Here is a 24,421-nt window from a genome sequence, read left to right on the forward strand (position 1 = left end):
AGTGTCTTCTTTCCCTGGCGTTGTGAGTAGGTGGCAAGGAAAGATCCAAAATACTTCTTTCTTCTCAATGAGGAGTTTAAACATCTCTGCTCCTCCACCCCCATCTCTTTCCCTTGTTCTCCAGGCCATGGAGCTGCTGGTAGAGAAGGCCATTAGCAGTGCCTCTGGCCCCCTGAGCCCAGGCGACGCACTGAGACGAGTCTTTGAATGTATTTCCTCCGGAATCCTGCTCCCCGGTTGGTCTAACTGATTTTTCAATTTTTTTTTTTACTATTATAGCAGACTATTTCGCATATCATCATGGGCAGACATTTATTTATTTTTTTGGACGATCGTGACAGACTTTCGCGTAGTTTGGGTGGGGTTAATGGTGTGTTGGCATTAACAGAGTGCTGATAGGTGTGTTTGGTTGTCCACTAGGTGGCCCGGGATTGGTCGACCCGTGTGAGAAGAACCCCACTGACACCCTGACAGCCATGGAGGAGCAGCACAGAGAGGACATCACCTCAAGTGCCCAGGTACTGACACATGTATAGAATATACAGGACCAGTCAAATGTTTGGACACACCTACTCATTCCAGAGTTTTTCTTTATTTTTTACTATTTTCTACTTTGTAGAATAATAGTGAAGATATCAAAACTATGAAATAACACATATGGAGTCATGTAGTAACCAAAAAAGTGTTGAACAAATCAAAATATATATTTTAGATTCTTCAAAGTAGCCACCCTTTGCCTTGAGGACAGCTTCGCACACTCTTGGCATTCTCTCAACCAGCTTCACCTGGAATGCTTTTCAGACCTGACTTGAAGGAGTTCCCACATATGCTGAGCACTTGTTGGCTGCTTTTCCTTCACTCTATAGGCCAACTCATCCCAAACCATCTCAATTGGGTTGAGGTCAGGTGATTGTGGAGGCCAGGTCATCTGATGCAGCACTCCATCACTCTCCTTCTTGGTCAAATAGCCCTTACACAGCCTGGAGGTGTGTTGGGGCATTTTCCTGTTGAAAAACAAATCCCACTAAGCCCAAACCAGATGGGAAGGTGTATCACTGCAGAATTCTGTGCCTTGAATTCTAAATAAATCAGACAGTGTCACCAGCAAAGCACCATCACACCTCCTCCTCCATGCTTCACGGTGGGAACAACGCATGAGGAATCATCCATTCACCTACTCTGCGTTTCACAAAGACACGACGGTTGGAACCAAAAATCTCAAATTTGGACTCATCAGACCCAAGGACAGATTTCCACCAGTCTAATGTCCATTGCTCATGTTTCTTGGCCCAAGCATGTCTCTTCTTATTGGTGTCCTTTAGTAATGGTTTCTTTGCAGCAATTCGACCATGAAGGCCTGATTCATGCAGTCTCCTCTGAACAGTTGATGTTGAGATGTGTCTGTTACTTAAACTCTGAAGCATTTATTTGGGCTGCAATATCTGAGGCTGGTAACTCTAATGAACTTATTCTCTGCAACAGAGGTAACTCTGGGTCTTCCTTTTTTGTGGCGGTCCTCATGAGAGCCAGTTTCATCATAGCGCTTGATGGTTTTTGCGACTGCACTGGAAGGAACTTTCAAAGTTGTTGAAATCTTCCGTTTTGACTGACCTGTATGTCTTAAAGTAATGATGGACTGTAGTTCCTCTTTGCTTATTTGAGCTGTTATTTTACCAAGTAAGACTATCTTCTGTATACTACCCCTACCTTGTCACAACACAACTGATTGGCTCAAATGCATTAAGAAGGAAATAAATTCACTTTTTTAACACTTTTTTTTGGTTACTATATGATTCCATGCTGGTTATTTTATAGTTTTGATGTCTTCACTATTATTCTACAATGTAGAAAATATTAAAAGTAAAGAAAAACCCTTGAATGAGTAGGTGTATCCAAACTTGACTGGTACTGTAATTATAATGTATTAAATAAATTGAACAAAAATATAAAGACAACATGTAAAGTGTTGGTCCCATGTTTCATGAGCTGAAATAAAAAGATCCCAGAAATATTCCATTTGCACAAAAAGCTTATTTCTCTCAAATGTTCTGCACAAATGTGTTTACATCCCTGTTAGTGAGCATTTCTCCTTTGCCAAGATAATCCTTCCACCTGACATGTGTGGCATATCAATAAGCTGATTTAAAAAGAATGCTCATTACACAGGTGTACCTTGTGCTGGGGGCAATAAAAGGCCACTCTAAATTGTGCAGTTTTGTCACACAACACAATGCCACAGATGTCTCAAGTTTTGAGGGAGCGTGCAATTGGCATGCTGACTGAAGGACTGTCCACCAGAGCTGTTGCCAGAAAATGTAACGTTCATTTCTCTACCGTAAGCTGCCTCCAACATCGTTTTAGAGAATTTGGCAGTACGTCCAACCGGGCTTCACAACCGCAGACCACGTGTAACGAAGTATTTCTACACAAACTGTCAAAAAACCGTCTCAGGGAAGCTCATCTGCGTGCTCGTCATCCTCACCAGGGTCTTGACCTGACTGCAGTTCGGCGTCGTAACCGAAATCGGTGGGAAAATGCTTTAGCACGATGTCCACACCGTGACGAGGTACTGAGGCCCATTGTCGTGCCATTCATCCTCCGCCATCACCTCATGTTTCAGCATCATAATGCACCGCCCCATGTCGCAAGGATCTGTACACAATTCCTGTACGCTGAGAATGTCCCAGTTCTTCCATGGCCTGCATACTCACCAGACATGGCACCCATTGAGCATGTTTGGGATGCTCTGGAATCGACGTGTACGACAGCGTGTCCCAGTTCTTCCATGGCCTGCATACTCACCAGACATGGCACCCATTGAGCATGTTTGGGATGCTCTGGAATCGACGTGTACGACAGCGTGTCCCAGTTCTTCCATGGCCTGCATACTCACGACATGGCACCCATTGAGCATGTTTGGGATGCTCTGGAATCGACGTGTACGACAGCGTGTTCCAGTTCTTCCATGGCCTGCATACTCACCAGACATGGCACCCATTGAGCATGTTTGGGATGCTCTGGATCAACCTGTACGACAGCGTGTTCCAGTTCTTCCATGGCCTGCATACTCACCAGACATGGCACCCATTGAGCATGTTTGGGATGCTCTGGAATCGACGTGTACGACAGCGTGTTCCAGTTCCCGCCAATATCCAGCAACTTCGCACAGCCATTGAAGAGGAGTGGGACAACATTCCAATCAATCACAATCAATCAATCAATCAACAGCCTGATCAACTCTATGCGAAGAAGACGTGTCGCGCTGGTTTTCTGATCCACACCCTTAACTTTTTTTTAAAGGTATCTGTGACCAACAGATGCATATCTGTATTCTCAGTCATAGATCCATAGATTAGGACCTAATGAATATATTTAAATTGACTGATTTCCATATATGAACTGTAACTCTGTAAAATCTTTGAAATTGTTGCGTTTTTACATTTATGGTGTACTGAACAAAAATCTAAGGTACTGGCCATATATAAATAGTAAAGTTTAATATATGATTATGGATGTAAGGTATTGGCCACCATACCTACCTACCATTTTTTTTTATGTACATTTCTTAAGGTACGCTATAAATATAAGGTGCTGTATGTAGTTAAATATAATATATGTTTATGGATGTAAGGTATTGGTTTTATGGTGTACCTTAAGTTAGGTAGGTATGGTGGGGTATGTAGTTGACGCTCCCCGCCCGTCTGCTAGAAGGTCTTTTTTTAAAAATAGAATTGTCTTCTATTGACCAACTCTGTCTCTGTCCAGTTTGCTCTGCGGCTGCTAGCGTTCCGTCAGATCCACAAGGTGCTGGGCATGGACCCGCTTCCCCAGATGAACCCCCGCTTCAACGTCCGCAACAACCGTAAGCGTCGACGCGACAACAGCGACGGAGCGGACGGATTCGAGGGTGAAGGGAAGAAGGACAAGAAGGATTTCGACAGTAGCTACTAGGACCCATCCCCTCTTCCCCCCCCCCCCCCCCTCTCCACCACCCCCACCCCAATTCATTTAAAGTAGTGTGTGGGCCATGTTTCAGGCTGACTACAGTCACCTGCCGGATCTCACGACGCCTGGATGTGTTTTTTTTTAAGATGAGAGCTAACCATAATCAAATAGCATTCTGATGCTGGATTGCACAGTCAATAACGTGGCGTGCAACCATTGGTTGATGCCTGCACTGCGATGTAGTCTGCCTGGAACGAGCCCTATGTACTTCTGTCACCTACAGGTTGGTTTGTGTAAATGCTCAAGACTAACATCGGACAGGGCCTGGTCCTGTAAGCCATGAGTAAATCAGGATTGTATTCATTTGGGCACGTAACAGAAAATGTTTAATCGTTTTGCAAAGGGGTTAAAGAAAATGAGCATCTCTATTGTCAGTCTGTTTTCTTCCGTTTTGGTGCCAAATGAATACGACCCAGTCTTGACTGAATAAGCCAGTACCCAGTTTGTCCACGATGTTCTGTTTTGGTAGCGATTTGATATGACCTGTGGTTGGGACACAAACTTCTCCTTCCTAGCTGATTTCTACTTTTACCTCCCCATTTTTATTTTTACCCACTTGGTTTCCCCACTCTTCTTTACCACGACAACGGGGCTTTCTTAGCCCAACCTTCTCCTTTTTTAGAGCTTTCTTAGCCCAACCTTCTCCTCTATCTTTTTTTTGTTAATTTGGGTTACAGACTTTCCAGTCTTGTCGAGTTACGAAAAGGTAAACTAGAGCGAGATTTGTTTTTGTTCCAGTTGTTGATAGATCAGGAAGATCACAGTAAATGTTGATAGCTAACATGCATGCTATTTCTAGTTGCATACATTCTGTGTTGGCTGTTTTTAGTAAGTTTAAATACCCATTTATATGAAGCACATAATTCGATCAGTCGTCAGTAATGTTTTATTTTCCTATAAGCTGTAATTTTGAATAGGATCTTTTCTTTTAAGTGTCATAATGCTTATTAAAGTAGCGTAAAAGCTATGGTCTTGTCCCATTTGTAAGGCCAGACTGCAATGTGTTCTAGTGTTTAACACAGGCCCCTTAACTGAGGTGTTGTACTACATTTCTGAGGAAAACACTGATTCCTAATTTTGTTGTTTTGAATGTAGCACTCTAATATATATATATATATATGAAAATATACCTATGATAATCTTGCAATAGATCAAAAAGTGTGTTTTTAGTTTGGAAGAACTCACGGCCGTGTTTTCAGATTTTGTTATTTGTATTATGGCTTTTAATATTTTTGGTTTAACAGATTATAATGGGACATTTTATTGGCCCCAAATCTTGGTTTAACGCCGCGTACATATAGTTCATTTGAATAATGTATAGAAAATGAAAAACCGATTGGAGTAAAAAAAAAAAAAAAAAGACAAGTGTAACGTTTGTTTAAACGTAGATCCCTTCTTTTAATGTCTGTCAGCCTGTCTCTGTCTGCCGCTCTCTCTCTCTCTGTCTGCCTGCCTCTCTCTCTCTCAATTCAAGGGGTTTTATTGGCATGGGAAACATATGTTTACATTGCCAAAGCAAGTGAAATGGATAAACAAAAGTTCTCTCTTGGTCTGTCTGTCTGTGTCTGGCTGGCTCTCTCCTCCCTTCTCGGTCAGTCGGTCTCTCGTGCTCTGCCTGTCAGTCAGCCTTTCGTGCTCTCTCTGTGCCTGTTTGTCTCTGTCTTAGTACCTCCACTTTACCATGGGCAGAATAAAGACATTTCCTGAATGAAGGACTTCTGGACTAAGTGGGGTTTGTTGTTTTGTGTCTCAGCTCCCTATTTCCAAGGATATACATACGACACCACCTCAGCACTTTCCACACTTCATGTTCAGCTGTATTAAGTCCCCAAGTGGCTTTATGAAACCACGTGGAACCATAGAGATATTTCCCTCTGTGTGCAGAAGACAGTTTACTGACATTGTCCCAACAGGATATGATGCGTGAGGTGAGACGGACTTTATCCCTTCAAAACAGGAAGACCACACAATGCGATATCCATAGCCTGCTTCCTCTGCTGACAGACCATGAAATCATACTAGAGCACCACTTGCCACATCAAAGAAACAAAATGTTTGTTTAGTTTAAAAAATAAAAATACATTTACAGCCCAAGATAAAGTTAAGTTTCAAAATCAACATGAGAGTATAACCAAGCAAAGACCACTACAGACACACTAGCAATGAGGCGTGTGTTATGTACTTGGCTCAAGCCACAATTCAAGAAGTGGATGGTTCCATTTTCAGGGCCTTTCGATCAAAGATGATCTATTATATTGACAAGATTGCCGAGTGACCGCTCTAACACTAGAGTTCATGTCCTCAATGATTTGAAAGCAAGTGAGATCAGGTGGGACCATTCTAGCCAATGAGAGGGCAGATACCCAACGCGTGACCAACATGCACAACTCAGTCGTTTTTCTCAAAGTTGCCTGAATGCCAAACGCATCCACTTATTTCAGTACATTTTGTAACAGACTTAAACATTTACGAAACATATATGTGATCAAGTAAGCCTGAGGTAATTCGATCATCTCATATACCGCCATATAAAACAATTAAAAAGGGTCTTCTCACACTGACAGATTTTTGGGATGGATTAAATCCTCTCCCTTCGCCTCTTCTGTCAGTATCGGCCCGTCCCAAATGAGGAATGGGAGTTGTCGTAAATACGAGACCGACAGACGTTATATCCAATAGAATCACGAGAATCATTTTAGCCTCCTTGGCAAAAAAAATGTATTCTCAGCCAATGTGGATGGTCGATGGGCGGGTTCTGTTGTCAAAGCAGGTTAATCCTCTGTTTTACACCCCATTACCACCCGGTTTAGGGGCAGAGAAATAGGTAGTTGTTAGCTACAAGTTACAGAAATGTTGAGTAGTTTGGGGAGCGCAGGTGGGAAGTCTGCCAAACCTTCGTTTGTTTCTTATGTGACGCCCGAGGTAAGTTATTTATTTTTACATGACATTGTGCTTTATTAGCGTACGCGATTATGCATGTTGGATGAGAGAGAGAGCTAAAAAAAAAAAAAAAAAAAAAAAAGCCTGTCTTTATTTGATACGGACAAGTTAGCATTACTGCTATCTGGCTAACTAACATGATTGGGGCGGGGTTATGGTTACTGTAGTTGTTCGTAGCCCGCTAAACATAGTTTAAGAAAAACAACATTTCCATCCGATATAACTGTTTCGTCCTGGAACAGAGTTTCTCTCCGGAGAATGGTGTGCCTTGTCATGTTTTGAATGACTATAAAGATAGCTTGTTTTATTCCCCCCCCCCCCCCCTGTTGGCAGCAGACACCCAGGCAAATGTAACACTGTTGTTTTTGTCAGACGAGTCTTTACAGGCAGTTAAAGATACATTTTAAACATTGTTTCTCAGCCTTTTTTAAATAAATTTTTTTACATTGAGTTTGTGTGACATTTCATTTGTCAGATCTGCATGGAATAGTCAGTCAAACTGGAATTATAAATGGCAAACATGCAATATAATATTGCTATTTTTCGATCCGTAAACACCCTCTGATATCATTGTAGATTTAGGTCTTATCCGGTATGGGAATCGCAATGACGATTGAGCCATTATTGCCTATATTGTCTCTGAAGTGTGGACATATGGTAACAGTGCAACTTCCGTGGGAAGCCGCAGCAGAAAGTGCAGAAGCCAACACATTTTTTTTTATATATAGGGCATTAACATGGGCAAGATAGAATATCTATTATATTCAAGAACGCAACAGTGAATGATAGTCGAAATCCCATGAAAGAAACCGTCAGGAAAGTCATAGTTTTATGAACATCACATGACGGACCCAGTAGTCCATATTCGTGTGACTCTCAAACACTTATTAACCCAGCTCCATAATACACTTAGGTGGTAAGCAGAGCAGGCAAGCTCGGAGTCTTGTTACTCCTTGTGTGTCCTCTGAATGACATCCTAACTTATAGGAAGCTGACCTTAATGTAATACACAGGATATTCACATGATTTAGTGAATGTTTGAACAGCCTCGGTGACACCGTATCTCCTAATAAGGATTCCCTGATGTTTTCATTCCTGTTTAGAGAGTAGCTCTCCAACAATGTGTTATTTAAATTGTTTTATTGAACTTTATTTAACTAGGCAAGTCAGTTAAGAACACATTCTTATTTACAATGACTGGCCTATGAATCAGTGGGTTTAACTGCCTTGTTCAGGAGGCAGAACAACATATATTTTTAACTTGTCAGCTCGGGGATTTGATCTAGCAACATTTCGGTTACTGGCCCAACGCTCTAACCAATAGGCTAGAGCGTTGCGTTGCAGCCCCCGTTGCGTTGCCGTCCCCTGTGTGAAGTGTGAACTAGGCTACTGGGCTGCCTGCTACGCCAACTACCGTTTTGATTATGATGAAGAGCAGCCAGCAACATGATGGGGGTTCAAAGTTCAGACGAAGAGCTGATTCTCACACAGCTTGATAACATGAGGTAAACTGTTGTAATGAACAGAATACGCTTGTAGTGTTTATCTTCCAAGTCGCCTATTGCCTTGATATTGTAGGCCTATCTCTAATACTGCTTGCACATAGTATTTACAGGTGTTTTGGGCAATGTTTATTACACTACATTACCAAAAGTATGTGGACACCTGCTCGTCTCAACCTCTCCTTCCAAAATCATGGACATTAATATAGAGTTGGTCCCCCCCTTTGCTGATATAACAGCCTCCACTCTTCCTGGAAGGCTTTTCACTAGATGTTGGAACATTGCTGCTATAACAGCCTCCACTCTTCTGGTAAGGCTTTCCACTAGATGTTGGAACATTGCTGCTATAACAGCCTCCACTCTTCTGGGAAGGCTTTCCACTAGATGTTGGAACATTGCTGCAGGGACTTGCTTCCATTCAGCCACAAGAGCATTAGTGAGGTCGGGCACTGATGTTGGGCGATTAGGCCTGGCTCACAGTCGGCGTTCCAATTCATCCCAAAGGTGTTCGATGGGGTTGAGGTCAAGGCTCTGTGCAGGCCAGTCAAATTCTTCCACACCGATCTCGACAAACCATTTATTTTTGGACCTCGCTTTTTGCATGGCGGCCATTGTCATTCTGAAACAGGAAATGGCCTTCCCCAAACAACTGTTGTCACAAAGTTGGAAGTGCAGAATTGTCTAGAATGTCATTGTATGCTGTTAGTGTTGCGATTTCCTTTTACTGGAACTAAGGGGCCCGAACCATGAAAAACAGCCTCAGACCGTTATTCCTCATCCACCAAACTTTACCGTTTTGGGGGGGGAGGAGTTGGTGGAAAAACATGTTACTATGAAAAATGGATGTAACTGAAAATAGAGCTATTACCTTGATGTAGTAGCCCTCTCTCTAACTGATTATATACAGGACTACGTTTGACCATCGAACACACATTACCAATAATTAATCCATGTGTAAATAAAATGGTGCTCTGTTTTACTACAAAGAGGAATAGCCTCCTTTCTGGCCACTCTCCAAGCTGTATGTTGTAGGCCTGTTATCTCTGACTGAAATATAGGGCTATATTTGACTCTCATATTAGCTAGGCCTAGCTATGACTTTAGATACAAATGGGAGGGCTGCAGTTACTAATATAGAAATAGTTGACTTCCTCTATGAGGCCAGAAGTGTCAGATGTATGAGGAAACCAGTAGCCCATAGCTTTAAAATTATCCTTATCTATGGTCACAGCTTTACAATGAGCCTTGGCGACGGTGACGGCTTTACAGTGAGCCTTGGCGACGGTGACGGCTTTACAGTGAGCCTTGGCTACGGTGACGGCTTTACAGTGAGCCTTGGCTACGGTGACGGCTTTACAGTGAGCCTTGGCTATGGTGACGGCTTTACAGTGAGCCTTGGTGACGGTGAGCCTTGGCTACGGTGAGCCTTGGCTTTACAGTGAGCCTTGGCTATGGTGACAGCTTTACAGTGAGCCTTTGCTTTACAGTGAGCCTTGGCTATGGTGACGGCTTTACAGTGAGCCTTGGCTACGGTGAGCCTTGGCTACGGTGAGCCTTGACTTTACAGTGAGCCTTGGCTTTACAGTGAGCCTTGGCTTTACAGTGAGCCTTGGCTATGGTGACGGCTTTACAGTGAGCCTTGGCTATGGTGACGGCTTTACAGTGAGCCTTGGCTATGGTGACGGCTTTACAGTGAGCCTTGGCTATGGTGACGGCTTTACAGTGAGCCTTGGCTATGGTGACGGCTTTACAGTGAGCCTTGGCTATGGTGACGGCTTTACAGTGAGCCTTGGCTATGGTGACGGCTTTACAGTGAGCCTTGGCTATGGTGACGGCTTTACAGTGAGCCTTGGCTATGGTGACGGCTTTACAGTGAGCCTTGGCTATGGTGACGGCTTTACAGTGAGCCTTGGCTATGGTGACGGCTTTACAGGGAGCCTTGGCTATGGTGACGGCTTTACAGGGAGCCTTGGTGACGGCTTTACAGGGAGCCTTGGCTACGGTGAGCCTTGGCTTTACAGTGAGCCTTGGCTATGGTGACAGCTTTACAGTGAGCCTTTGTTTTACAGTGAGCCTTGGCTATGGTGACAGCTTTACAGTGAGCCTTTGCTTTACAGTGAGCCTTGGCTATGGTGACGGCTTTACAGTGAGCCTTGGCTACGGTGAGCCTTGGCTTTACAGTGAGCCTTGGCTATGGTGACAGCATTACAGTCAGCCTTGGCTTTACAGTGAGCCTTGGCTATGGTGACGGCTTTACAGTGAGCCTTGGCTATGGTGACGGCTTTACAGTGAGCCTTGGCTATGGTGACGGCTTTACAGTGAGCCTTGGCTACGGTGACGGCTTTACAGTGAGCCTTGGCTACGGTGACGGCTTTACAGTGAGCCTTGGCTACGGTGACGGCTTTACAGTGAGCCTTGGCTACGGTGACGGCTTTACAGTGAGCCTTGGCTACGGTGACGGCTTTACAGTGAGCCTTGGCTACGGTGACGGCTTTACAGTGAGCCTTGGCTACGGTGACGGCTTTACAGTGAGCCTTGGCTACGGTGACGGCTTTACAGTGAGCCTTGGCTACGGTGACGGCTTTACAGTGAGCCTTGGCTACGGTGACGGCTTTACAGTGAGCCTTGGCTACGGTGACGGCTTTACAGTGAGCCTTGGCTATGGTGACGGCTTTACAGTGAGCCTTGGTGACGGTGAGCCTTGGCTACGGTGAGCCTTGGCTTTACAGTGAGCCTTGGCTATGGTGACAGCTTTACAGTGAGCCTTTGCTTTACAGTGAGCCTTGGCTATGGTGACGGCTTTACAGTGAGCCTTGGCTACGGTGAGCCTTGGCTACGGTGAGCCTTGACTTTACAGTGAGCCTTGGCTTTACAGTGAGCCTTGGCTTTACAGTGAGCCTTGGCTATGGTGACGGCTTTACAGTGAGCCTTGGCTATGGTGACGGCTTTACAGTGAGCCTTGGCTATGGTGACGGCTTTACAGTGAGCCTTGGCTATGGTGACGGCTTTACAGTGAGCCTTGGCTATGGTGACGGCTTTACAGTGAGCCTTGGCTATGGTGACGGCTTTACAGTGAGCCTTGGCTATGGTGACGGCTTTACAGTGAGCCTTGGCTATGGTGACGGCTTTACAGTGAGCCTTGGCTATGGTGACGGCTTTACAGTGAGCCTTGGCTATGGTGACGGCTTTACAGTGAGCCTTGGCTATGGTGACGGCTTTACAGTGAGCCTTGGCTATGGTGACGGCTTTACAGGGAGCCTTGGCTATGGTGACGGCTTTACAGGGAGCCTTGGTGACGGCTTTACAGGGAGCCTTGGCTACGGTGAGCCTTGGCTTTACAGTGAGCCTTGGCTATGGTGACAGCTTTACAGTGAGCCTTTGTTTTACAGTGAGCCTTGGCTATGGTGACAGCTTTACAGTGAGCCTTTGCTTTACAGTGAGCCTTGGCTATGGTGACGGCTTTACAGTGAGCCTTGGCTACGGTGAGCCTTGGCTTTACAGTGAGCCTTGGCTATGGTGACAGCATTACAGTCAGCCTTGGCTTTACAGTGAGCCTTGGCTATGGTGACGGCTTTACAGTGAGCCTTGGCTATGGTGACGGCTTTACAGTGAGCCTTGGCTATGGTGACGGCTTTACAGTGAGCCTTGGCTACGGTGACGGCTTTACAGTGAGCCTTGGCTACGGTGACGGCTTTACAGTGAGCCTTGGCTACGGTGACGGCTTTACAGTGAGCCTTGGCTACGGTGACGGCTTTACAGTGAGCCTTGGCTACGGTGACGGCTTTACAGTGAGCCTTGGCTACGGTGACGGCTTTACAGTGAGCCTTGGCTACGGTGACGGCTTTACAGGGAGCCTTGGCTACGGTGACGGCTTTACAGGGAGCCTTGGCTACGGTGACGGCTTTACAGGGAGCCTTGGCTACGGTGACGGCTTTACAGTGAGCCTTGGCTACGGTGACGGCTTTACAGTGAGCCTTGGCTACGGTCTAGAGGTCAACCGATTTAATCAGCATGGCCGATTTAATTAGGGCCGATTTCAAGTTTTCATAACAATTGTAAATCGGTATTTTTGGACACCGATTTTGGCGATTTAAAAAAAATATATATATGTGTTTTAACACCTTTATTTAACTAGGCAAGTCAGTTAAGAACAAATTCTTATTTTCAATGACGGCCTAGGAACAGTGGGTTAACTGCCTTGTTCAGGGGCAGAACGACAGATTTTTACCTTGTCAGCTCGGGGATTCAATCTTGCAACCTTAGTTAACTAGTCCAACGCTCTAACCACCTGATTACATTGCACTCCACGAGGAGACTGCCTGTTACGCGAATGTAGTAAGAAGCCAAGGTAAGTTGCTAGCTAGCATTAAACTTATCTTATAAAAAACAATCAATCAATCATAATCACTAGATAACTACACATGGTTGACGATATTACTAGTTTATCTAGCATGTCCTGCGTTGCATATAATTGATGCGGTGCGCATTCGCGAAAAAGGACTGTCGTTGCTCCAACGTGTACCTAACCATAAACATCAATGCCTTTCTTAAAATCAATATATATATTTCTATATACACTGCTCAAAAAAATAAAGGGAACACTTAAACAACACAATGTAACTCCAAGTCAATCACACTTCTGTGAAATCAAACTGTCCACTTAGGAAGCAACACTGATTGACAATAAATTTCACATGCTGTTGTGCAAATGGAATAGACAACAGTTGGAAATTATAGGCAATTAGCAAGACACCCCCAATAAAGGAATGGTTCTGCAGGTGGTGACCACAGACCACTTCTCAGTTCCTATGCTTCCTGGTTGATGTTTTGGGCACTTTTGAATGCTGGCGGTGCTTTCACTCTTGTGGTAGCATGAGACGGAGTCTACAACCCACACAAGTGGCTCAGGTAGTGCAGCTCATCCAGGATGGCACATCAATGCGAGCTGTGGCAAGAAGGTTTGCTGTGTCTGTCAGCGTAGTGTCCAGAGCATGGAGGCGCTACCAGGAGACAGGCCAGTACATCAGGAGACGTGGAGGAGGCCGTAGGCAAACAAACCCAGCAGCAGGACCGCTACCTCCGCCTTTGTGCAAGGAGTAGCACTGCCAGAGCCCTGCAAAATGACCTCCAGCAGGCCACAAATGTGCATGTGTCTGCTCAAACGGTCAGAAACAGACTCCATGAGGCTGGTATGAGGGCCCGATGTCCACAGGTGGGGGTTGTGCTTACAGCCCAACACCGTGCAGGACGTTTGGCATTTGCCAGAGAACACCAAGATTGGCAAATTCGCCACTAGCGCTCTTCACAGATGAAAGCAGGTTCACACGCACATGTGACAGACGTGACAGAGTCTGGAGACGCCGTGGAGAACGTTCTGCTGCCTGCAACATCCTCCAGCATGACCGGTTTGGCGGTGGGTCAGTCATGGTGTGGGGTGGCATTTCTTTGGGGGGCCGCACAGCCCTCCATGTGCTCGCCAGAGGTAGCCTGACTGCCATTAGGTACCGAGATGAGATCCTCAGACCCCTTGTGAGACCATATGCTGGTGCGGTTGGCCCTGGGTTCCTCCTAATGCAAGACAATGCTAGACCTCATGTGGCTGGAGTGTGTCAGCAGTTCCTGCAAGAGGAAGGCATTGATGCTATGGACTGGCCCGCCCGTTTCCCAGACCTGAATCCAATTGAGCACATCTGGGACATCATGTCTCGCTCCATCCACCAACGCCACGCTGCACCACAGACTGTCCAGGAGTTGGCGGATGCTTTAGTCCAGGTCTGGGAGGAGATCCCTCAGGAGACCATCCGCCACCTCATCAGGAGCTTGCCCAGGCGTTGTAGGGAGGTCATACAGGCACGTGGAGGCCACACACACTACTGAGCCTCATTTCGACTTGTTTTAAGCACATTACATCAAAGTTGGATCAGCCTGTAGTGTGGTTTTCCACTTTAATTTTGAGTGTGACTCCAAATCCAGACCTCCATGGGTTGATAAATTTGATTTCCATTGATAATTTTTGTGTGACATGTTGTCAGCACATTCAACTATGTAAAGAAAAAAGTATTTAATAAGAATATTTCATTCATTCAGATCTAGGATGTGTTATTTTAGTGTTTCCTTTATTTTTTTGAGCAGTGTATTTTTAAACCTGCATATTTAGTTAATATTGCCTGCTAACATTAATTTATTTTAACCAGGGAAATTGTGTCACTTCTCTTGCAACAGAATCAGGGTATATGCAGCAGTTTGGGCCACCTGGCTCGTTGCGAACTGTGTGAAGACTATTTCTTCCTAACAAAGACAGCCAACTTCGCCAAACTGGGGATGATTTAACAAAAGCACATTTGTGAAAAAAGCACAATCGTTGCACGACTGTACCTAACCATAAACATCAATGCCTTTCTTGAAATCAATACATAGAAGTATATATTTTTAAACCTGCATATTTAGCTAAAAAGAAATCCAGGTTAGCAGGCAATATTAAGCAGGTAAAATTGTGTCACTTCTCTTGCGTTCATTGCACGCAGAGTCAGGGTATATGCAACAGCTTGAGCCGCCTGGCTCGTTGCGAACTAATTTGCCAGAATTTTACGGAATTATGACATAACATAGAAGGTTGTTTAATGTAACAGGAATATTTAGACTTATGGATGCCACCCGTTAGATAAAATACGGAACGGTTCCGTATTTCACTGAAAGAATAAACGTTTTGTTTTCGAGATGATAGTTTCCGGATTCGACCATATTAATTACCAAAGGCTCGTATTTATGTGTTATTATGTTATAACTAAGTCTATGATTTGATAGAGCAGTCTGACTGAGTGGTGGTAGGCAGCAGCAGGCTCGTAAGCATTCATTCAAACAGCACTTTCGTGCCTTTTTGCCAGCAGCTCTTCGCAATGCTTCAAGCATTGAGCTGTTTATGACTTCAAGCCTATCAACTCCTGAGATTAGGCTGGTGTAACCGATGTGAAATGGCTAGCTAGTTAGCGGGGTGCGCGCTAATAGCGTTTCAAACGTCACTCGCTCTGAGACTTGGAGTAGTTGTTCCCCTTGCTCTGCATGGGTAACGCTGCTTCGAGGGTGGCTGTTGTCATTGTGTTCCTGGTTCGAGCCCAGGTAGGAGCGAGGAGAGGGATGGAAGCTATACTGTTACACTGGCAATACTAAAGTGCCTATAAGAACATCCAATAGTCAAAGGTATATGAAATACAAATCATAGAGAGAGAGAGTCCTATAATTCCTATAATAACTACGTCATTAAACTTCTTACCTGGGAATATTGAAGACTCATGTTAAAAGGAACCACCAGCTTTCATATGTTCTCATGTTCTGAGCAAGGAACTTAAACGTTAGCTTTCTTACATGGCACATTGCACTTTTACTTTCTTCTCCAACACTTTGTTTTTGCATTATTTAAACCAAATTGAACTTGTTTCATTATTTATTTGAGGAAAAATTGATTTTATTGATGTATTATATTAAGTTAAAATAAGTGTTCATTCATTATTGTTGTATTTGTCATTATTACAAATAAATAAATAAAAATCGTCCGATTTTAATCGGTATCGGCTTTTTTTTTGGTCCTCCAATTATCGGTATCGGCGTTGAAAAATCATAATCGGTCGACCTCTATGGTCACAGCTTTACAACGAGCATTGGCTATGGTCACAGCTTTACACAGAAGCAGAAGAAGGAATTTCAAAACCAGACCACCCTGTTTGTTGTCAAGAGAAAATAACATGAAAACATCTCATCACATTTTGGCTTTCTCATTCTCCTGGTAAATTTGTATATGTTACAGGAAGTCCTTTTGAATGAGTGATTTAGTTTGTTTTCTTTATATTTGAATATTATTGAGGTAGTGAAGTGATAATATGAATGTTTTTGTCGTCGTTTCAAACAGGAAATCAAGTCGGAGAAGGAGCCCTCCAGAAAAGAGAAACATCCAGACTTGTTACCAGGTGCATCTGGAAACGTTCATCCTCTCCCCAGAACATGGAGTTTCTTCCATGATTGAAACATTTGGCATCAAGTTGATTTGCTCAACTTTCCTGTCGTCTGTCTGTTTGTCGTCTGTCTGTTTGTCGTCTGTCTGTTTGTCGTCTGTCTGTTTGTCGTCTGTCTGTTTGTCGTCTGTCTGTTTGTCGTCTGTCTGTTTGTCGTCTGTCTGTTTGTCGTCTGTCTGTTTGTCGTCTGTCTGTTTGTCGTCTGTCTGTTTGTCGTCTGTCTGTTTGTCGTCTGTCTGTTTGTCGTCTGTCTGTTTGTCGTCTGTCTGTTTGTCGTCTGTCTGTTTGTCGTCTGTCTGTTTGTCGTCTGTCTGTTTGTCGTCTGTCTGTTTGTCGTCTGTCTGTTTGTCGTCTGTCTGTTTGTCGTCTGTCTGTTTGTCGTCTGTCTGTTTGTCGTCTGTCTGTTTGTCGTCTGTCTGTTTGTCGTCTGTCTGTTTGTCGTCTGTGTCGTTTGTCGTTTGTCGTCTGTCTCCTGTGTCGTCTGTCTCCTGTGTCGTCTGTCTCCTGTGTCGTCTGTCTCCTGTGTCGTCTGTCTCCTGTGTCGTCTGTCTCCTGTGTCGTCTGTCTCCTGTGTCGTCTGTCTCCTGTGTCGTCTGTCTCCTGTGTCGTCTGTCTCCTGTGTCGTCTGTCTCCTGTGTCGTCTGTCTCCTGTGTCGTCTGTCTCCTGTGTCGTCTGTCTCCTGTGTCGTCTGTCTGTGTACCATCTCCAGGTGAGGTGGTGTTCTGCAGTGCCAGCACAGTGTTGAAATACACTCAGGATGACCTGTCACAGCGAGGCGTCTTCGGGGCGCTGCTCTGCACCAACTTCCGAGTGTCCTTTGTCAGCGACGAGGCGCCGACTGAGGAGACGGTGAGGACAGCCGTCACGTTGAATAACGGACAGTTTGATAGGTCACTTCATCATGGACCGATTCGGTGCGTCTCAACAGTTGTTTTTAACTTGTATCAATGGGTGTTGTTGAATTTGCTGTCAGCTTCTCTCCGGTTCTTTAAAACTTCTCTGCGCTACGGATCCCTTTTACGGGATCGCTTTCCTAAACAACCGCTAGAATTGCAGGGCGCCAAATGCATAAATATTACAAAAAATATTTATAATCATGCAATCACAAGTGAAATATACCAAAACACAGCTTAGCTTGTTGTTAATCCACCTATCGTGTCAGATTTTGAAAATATACTTTACAGCAAAAGAAATCCAAGCTTTTGTGAGTGTAGCAATCAATGCTAGAACAGCTAGCCCCAAATTAGCATGGTCACGAAAGTCAGAAAAGCAATAAAATGAATCGCTTACCTTTGATAATCTTCGGATGTTTCCACTCACGAGACTCCCAGTTACACAATTATTTTTGTTCGATAAATATTACTTTTATCACAAAAAAACGCCATTTGGGTTACGCGTTACGTTGAGAACTACAGCCTTGTTCCGTTTGACAACTTACAAAAAGTATCCGTAATGGTCGTAGAAACATGTCAAATGTTTTTTATAATCAATCCTCAGGTTGTTTTTAACAAACATAATCAATAATATTTCAACCGGACCATGACCTATTCTTTAAGAGAGAAACGGAAAATGGGGAGCCCCTCTCTCGCGCGCAGGAAATATTCAGAGGACACCTGACCTCCTTTTGAAACATCTCGCTCATTTTTCAAAATAAACGCCTGAAACTATGTCTAAAACCTGGTCACAGCCTGAGGAAGCCATTGGAAAAGGAATCTGGTTGATACCCCTTTTAAATGGAGGATAGACGGTCCAGGAAACACAGATAAAAAATAAATATCACTTCCGGGTTATTTTCTCAGGTTTTCGTCTGCAGAATACGTTTTGTTATACTCACAGACAATATTTTGACAGTTTTGGAAACTTTGGAGTGTTTTCTATCCTAATCTGTAAATTATATGGATATTCTACGATCTGGGCCAGAGAAAATGTCCGTTTACCTTGGGAACGATATTTTAAGAAAAAAATAACATTTCTGACCCCTAGCGTCAAGAGGTTTTAAGACCAGCTCAGGGAGAGGATGTCTCATCAGACTCCGGAGATCCAGACTAATGGCTCTTCTCATTACCACCCTGTGGGAAGTTCCTCTAAACTAGACACATCAAGTAACTGATGCAAGCAGTAAAATTATATATTTTTTAAAACGTATGGAACAACTGCGACTGCGAAGCAACACACACACGATAGCATACCCACTATACACACACACGTACACATGGGTTTTGTGCTGTATATATGTGGTAGTGGTGGAGTAGTGGCCTGAGGGCACACAGTCTGTGAAATATATTGTAATGTTTTAAATACATTTTTCTGGACCCCAGGAAGTGTAGCTGCTGCCTTGTCAGCAGGCAATGAGGATCTATAATAAAATACGAAATACACACTCAGATGGTGAATGAGGAACTACTCCGATGAGAGAAAGTAAACAGACACACACTTTCTTTATTACAGAAGCCATTTGAGGAACTGAGTATGTGACTCGTGTTGGTTTTGATTAGAGTTCAGACTTGTTTATCCTTGGAAGTGTCTGAATGGAGATTATATATATAATCATGTTCTTCCTTTACATAGGGCCAGCTCTTCAAAAATAAACTCTACGGTGAAAATGACATCCCTCTTTCGTGTGTGGATAACATCTATGGAGGTACAGCTTACTGAAATACTGGTTCTACATTGTTTTGTTTCATGTAGATTTGAATATTTCATAGTTTTCTTCCAGTCTTCATTCATCTTGTAATTCAGTGTTGACTAATCATTTAAAGTCTTGGAATGAATAGATTATTTATTTATTTTCTGCCTTTTTTTGAAAGAATATCACTGGTGTCTTGATCAATTTTGTGGCTTCAGGTTATGAAGACAAGAAGAAGCTGATAACAGGAGGCCTGGTGAAGAACAAGTATCCATCTAAAATGATCATCCACTGTAAAGACCTGCGGGTGTTTCAGTTCTCTCTGTCCTTCACTAAAGAGGAAGATGCCAAAAAGGTGCAGCTCCTGGCTTACAAAAAAATCACAAATGTATTATATCTTGTTGGTTGATTGATTGATTGGAAAAATGCTTTGTCGCCCCTTGTTAGATTTTCCAAGGGATTGTCCACCATTGTCTGGAACCCAAGTCCCTGAGATGTCTCTTTGCCTTCTCCTACTGCGAGAACACTTCGTATCCAGGTAGCTATAGTTACTGTAGAGAACACCTGGTAGCTATAGTTATTGTAGAGAACACCTGGTATACAGGTAGCTATAGTTACTGTAGAGAACACCTGGTATCCAGGCAGCTATAGTTACTGTAGAGAACACCTGGTATCCAGGCAGCTATAGTTACTGTAGAGAACACCTCGTATCCAGGTAGCTATAGTTACTGTAGAGAACACCTCGTATCCAGGTACCTATAGTTACTGTAGAGAACACCTCGTATCCAGGTAGCTATAGTTACTGTAGAGAACACCTGGTATCCAGGTAGCTATAGTTACTGTAGAGAACACCTGGTATCCAGGTAGCTATAGTTACTGTAGAGAACACCTCGTATCCAGGTAGCTATAGTTACTGTAGAGAACACCTGGTATCCAGGTAGCTATAGTTACTGTAGAGAACACCTGGTATCCAGGTAGCTATAGTTACTGTAGAGAACACCTGGTATCCAGGCAGCTATAGTTACTGTAGAGAACACCTGGTATCCAGGCAGCTATAGTTACTGTAGAGAACACCTGGTATCCAGGCAGCTATAGTTACTGTAGAGAACACCTGGTATCCAGACAGCTATAGTTACTATAGAGAACACCTGGTATCCAGACAGCTATAGTTACTGTAGAGAACACCTCGTATCCAGGTAGCTATAGTTACTGTAGAGAACACCTGGTATCCAGGTAGCTATAGTTACTGTAGAGAACACCTGGTATCCAGGTAGCTATAGTTACTGTAGAGAACACCTGGTATCCAGGTAGCTATAGTTACTGTAGAGAACACCTGGTATCCAGGTAGCTATAGTTACTGTAGAGAACACCTGGTATCCAGACAGCTGTAGTTACTGTAGAGAACACCTGGTATCCAGACAGCTGTAGTTACTGTAGAGAACACCTCGTATCCAGACAGCTATAGTTACGGTAGAGAACACCTCGTATCCAGACAGCTATAGTTACTGTAGAGAACACCTGGTATCCAGACAGATATAGTTACGGTAGAGAACACCTGGTATCCAGGTAGCTATAGTTACTGTAGAGAACACCTGGTATCCAGGCAGCTGTAGTTACGGTAGAGAACACCTCGTATCCAGACAGCTATAGTTACTGTAGAGAACACCTGGTATCCAGACAGCTATAGTTACTGTAGAGAACACCTCGTATCCAGGTAGCTATAGTTACGGTAGAGAACACCTCGTATCCAGGTAGCTATAGTTACTGTAGAGAACACCTCGTATCCAGGTAGCTATAGTTACGGTAGAGAACACCTGGTATCCAGGTAGCTATAGTTACGGTAGAGAACACCTGGTATCCAGACAGCTATAGTTACTGTAGAGAACACCTGGTATCCAGACAGCTATAGTTACTGTAGAGAACACCTCGTATCCAGACAGCTATAGTTACTGTAGAGAACACCTGGTATCCAGGTAGCTATAGTTACTGTAGAGAACACCTCGTATCCAGGTAGCTATAGTTACTGTAGAGAACACCTGGTATCCAGACAGCTATAGTTACTGTAGAGAACACCTGGTATCCAGGCAGCTATAGTTACTGTAGAGAACACCTGGTATCCAGGTAGCTATAGTTACTGTAGAGAACACCTCGTATCCAGGTAGCTATAGTTACTGTAGAGAACACCTCGTATCCAGGTAGCTATAGTTACTGTAGAGAACACCTGGTATCCAGGTAGCTATAATTACTGTAGAGAACACCTGGTATCCAGGTAGCTATAGTTACTGTAGAGAACACCTGGTATCCAGGTAGCTATAGTTACTGTAGAGAACACCTGGTATCCAGGTAGCTATAGTTATGGTAGAGAACACCTCGTATCCAGGCAGCTATAGTTACTGTAGAGAACACCTGGTATCCAGGCAGCTATAGTTACGGTAGAGAACACCTCGTATCCAGGTAGCTATAGTTACTGTAGAGAACACCTCGTGTCCAGGCAGCTATAGTTACGGTAGAGAACACCTCGTATCCAGGCAGCTATAGTTACTGTAGAGAACACCTCGTATCCAGGCAGCTATAGTTACGGTAGAGAACACCTGGTATCCAGGTAGCTATAGTTACTGTAGAGAACACCTGGTATCCAGGTAGCTATAGTTACTGTAGAGAACACCTGGTATCCAGACAGCTATAATTACTGTAGAGAACACCTGGTATCCAGGTAGCTATAGTTACTGTAGAGAACACCTGGTATCCAGGTAGCTATAGTTACTGTAGAGAACACCTGGTATCCAGGTAGCTATAGTTACTGTAGAGAACACCTCGTATCCAGGCAGCTATAGTTACTGTAGAGAACACCTCGTATCCAGGTAGCTATAGATACGGTAGAGAACACCTGGTATCCAGGTAGCTATAGTTACTGTAGAGAACACCTCGTATCCAGGTAGCTATAGTTACTGTAGAGAACACCTGGTATCCAGACAGCTATAGTTACTGTAGAGAACACCTGGTATCCAGACAGCTATAGTTACTGTAGAGAACACCTGGTATCCAGACAGCTATAGTTACTGTAGAGAACACCTGGTATCCAGGCAGCTATAGTTACTGTAGAGAACACCTGGTATCCAGGTAGCTATAGTTACTGTAGAGAACACCTCGTATCCAGGCAGCTATAGTTACTGTAGAGAACACCTCGTATCCAGGTAGCTATAGTTACTGTAGAGAACACCTGGTATCCAGACAGCTATAGTTACTGTAGAGAACACCTCGTATCCAGGTAGCTATAGTTACTGTAGAGAACACCTGGGATCCAGGTAGCTATAGTTACTGTAGAGAACACCTGGTATCCAGGCAGCTATAGTTACTGTAGAGAACACCTGGTATCCAGGTAGCTATAGTTACTGTAGAGAACACCTGGTATCCAGGTAGCTATAGTTACTGTAGAGAACACCTCGTATCCAGGTAGCTATAGTTACTGTAGAGAACACCTGGTATCCAGACAGCTATAGTTACTGTAGAGAACACCTCGTATCCAGACAGCTATAGTTACTGTAGAGAACACCTGGTATCCAGGTAGCTATAGTTACTGTAGAGAACACCTCGTATCCAGGTAGCTATAGTTACTGTAGAGAACACCTGGTATCCAGACAGCTATAGTTACTGTAGAGAACACCTGGTATCCAGGCAGCTATAGTTACTGTAGAGAACACCTGGTATCCAGGTAGCTATAGTTACTGTAGAGAACACCTCGTATCCAGGCAGCTATAGTTACTGTAGAGAACACCTCGTATCCAGGTAGCTATAGTTACTGTAGAGAACACCTCGTATCCAGGTAGCTATAGTTACTGTAGAGAACACCTGGTATCCAGACAGCTATAGTTACTGTAGAGAACACCTCGTATCCAGGTAGCTATAGTTACTGTAGAGAACACCTGGGATCCAGGTAGCTATAGTTACTGTAGAGAACACCTGGTATCCAGGCAGCTATAGTTACTGTAGAGAACACCTGGTATCCAGGTAGCTATAGTTACTGTAGAGAACACCTGGTATCCAGGTAGCTATAGTTACTGTAGAGAACACCTGGTATCCAGACAGCTATAGTTACGGTAGAGAACACCTGGTATCCAGGTAGCTATAGTTACTGTAGAGAACACCTCGTATCCTGGTAGCTATAGTTATTGTAGAGAACACCTGGTATACAGGTAGCTATAGTTACTGTAGAGAACACCTCGTATCCAGGCAGCTATAGTTACGGTAGAGAACACCTGGTATCCAGGTAGCTATAGTTACTGTAGAGAACACCTGGTATCCAGGTAGCTATAGTTACTGTAGAGGACACCTGGTATCCAGACAGCTATAGTTACTGTAGAGAACACCTGGTATCCAGGTAGCTATAGTTACTGTAGAGAACACCTCGTATCCAGGTAGCTATAGTTACTGTAGAGAACACCTGGTATCCAGACAGCAATAGTTACTGTAGAGAACACCTGGTATCCAGGTAGCTATAGTTACTGTAGAGAACACCTCGTATCCAGGTAGCTATAGTTACTGTAGAGAACACCTCGTATCCAGGCAGCTATAGTTACTGTAGAGAACACCTCGTATCCAGACAGCTATAGTTACTGTAGAGAACACCTGGTATCCAGACAGCTATAGTTACTGTAGAGAACACCTCGTATCCAGGTAGCTGTAGAGAACACCTCGTATCCAGGCAGCTATAGTGAATGTCCTGATGTGTCTCCACAAAAAATAAAATGTGTGGAAACCTCAGTTCTAGTTGTCTCTCAGTAATATTTCTGCGTATTTTCTGTGAGCAGAAGGCTGAGGTAGTGAGAGAACACATTTCTGGAATGTGGGGGTGTTACCATGGTTACCCGTGATGGGTTCCAGCCCTAACAGACAGTGTGTCGGAGGGCTCTTTACAGAGCTGTTAGTGTGATGAAGGATCCCTGTAGTGACCCACTGTCACATTCCCTCTCGTTGTCAGGCAGGACTTCACAGGTCCTTTGTCTGTCTGTCCCGGCCAGCACTGGGGCTAAGAGATGTCTGCTGTGACATTCCTCAAAGCTTCTCTGTCAGGGTCTCTCCTCTCTCTTCCTGGTGGTCATGGACTGGTAACTTGCATTGACAGAGAGTATGACTAGCAGCTATGAAGCTGTCCCACCACATTGTTTAGTGTGATGTTAAATTCTTTTCTCTCTCTGTCTCCTCTCATTGCTTGCCGAAAGGTTCACAGTGGTGACTTGACAGGGCTTGTATTAACACACAGATATGCTAGCCTGCATGCCCCAGACAGGGCTGGTATTAACACTGAGATCTGCTAGCCTGCATGCCCCAGACAGGGCTGGTA

General features: G+C 44.1%; 2 protein-coding genes across 3 annotated transcripts in view; both read left to right on the top strand.

The window, feature by feature from the left end:
* The window catches only part of LOC129853016 (zinc finger RNA-binding protein-like), a gene marked incomplete in the record, with an annotated part of 56,215 nt that extends 50,487 nt beyond the window's left edge, over positions 1 to 5,728 (top strand). Inside the window, 3 exon segments of the mRNA XM_055918645.1 lie at positions 125 to 236; positions 421 to 518; positions 3,766 to 5,728. Coding sequence (XP_055774620.1) covers positions 125 to 236; positions 421 to 518; positions 3,766 to 3,951 — 396 coding nt within the window.
* A 1,022-nt stretch (positions 5,729 to 6,750) lies between these two features.
* Positions 6,751 to 24,421, top strand: part of mtmr12 (myotubularin related protein 12) — an 85,448-nt gene continuing 67,777 nt past the window's right edge. The window contains exons 1-6 of one of the 2 annotated variants that reach the window (XM_055918646.1): positions 6,751 to 6,927; positions 16,351 to 16,408; positions 17,164 to 17,303; positions 19,023 to 19,095; positions 19,299 to 19,435; positions 19,528 to 19,618. In XM_055918646.1, the coding sequence (XP_055774621.1) occupies positions 6,856 to 6,927; positions 16,351 to 16,408; positions 17,164 to 17,303; positions 19,023 to 19,095; positions 19,299 to 19,435; positions 19,528 to 19,618 (571 nt within the window). In that variant the 5' untranslated portion in view covers positions 6,751 to 6,855. Of the gene's footprint in view, positions 6,928 to 16,350; positions 16,409 to 17,163; positions 17,369 to 19,022; positions 19,096 to 19,298; positions 19,436 to 19,527; positions 19,619 to 24,421 lie in introns of those variants that run through there. The other variant, XM_055918647.1, reaches the window with a different exon arrangement.

This window comes from Salvelinus fontinalis, chromosome 4 (genome assembly GCF_029448725.1).
Source record: "Salvelinus fontinalis isolate EN_2023a chromosome 4, ASM2944872v1, whole genome shotgun sequence".
NCBI lineage: Eukaryota > Metazoa > Chordata > Actinopteri > Salmoniformes > Salmonidae > Salvelinus > Salvelinus fontinalis.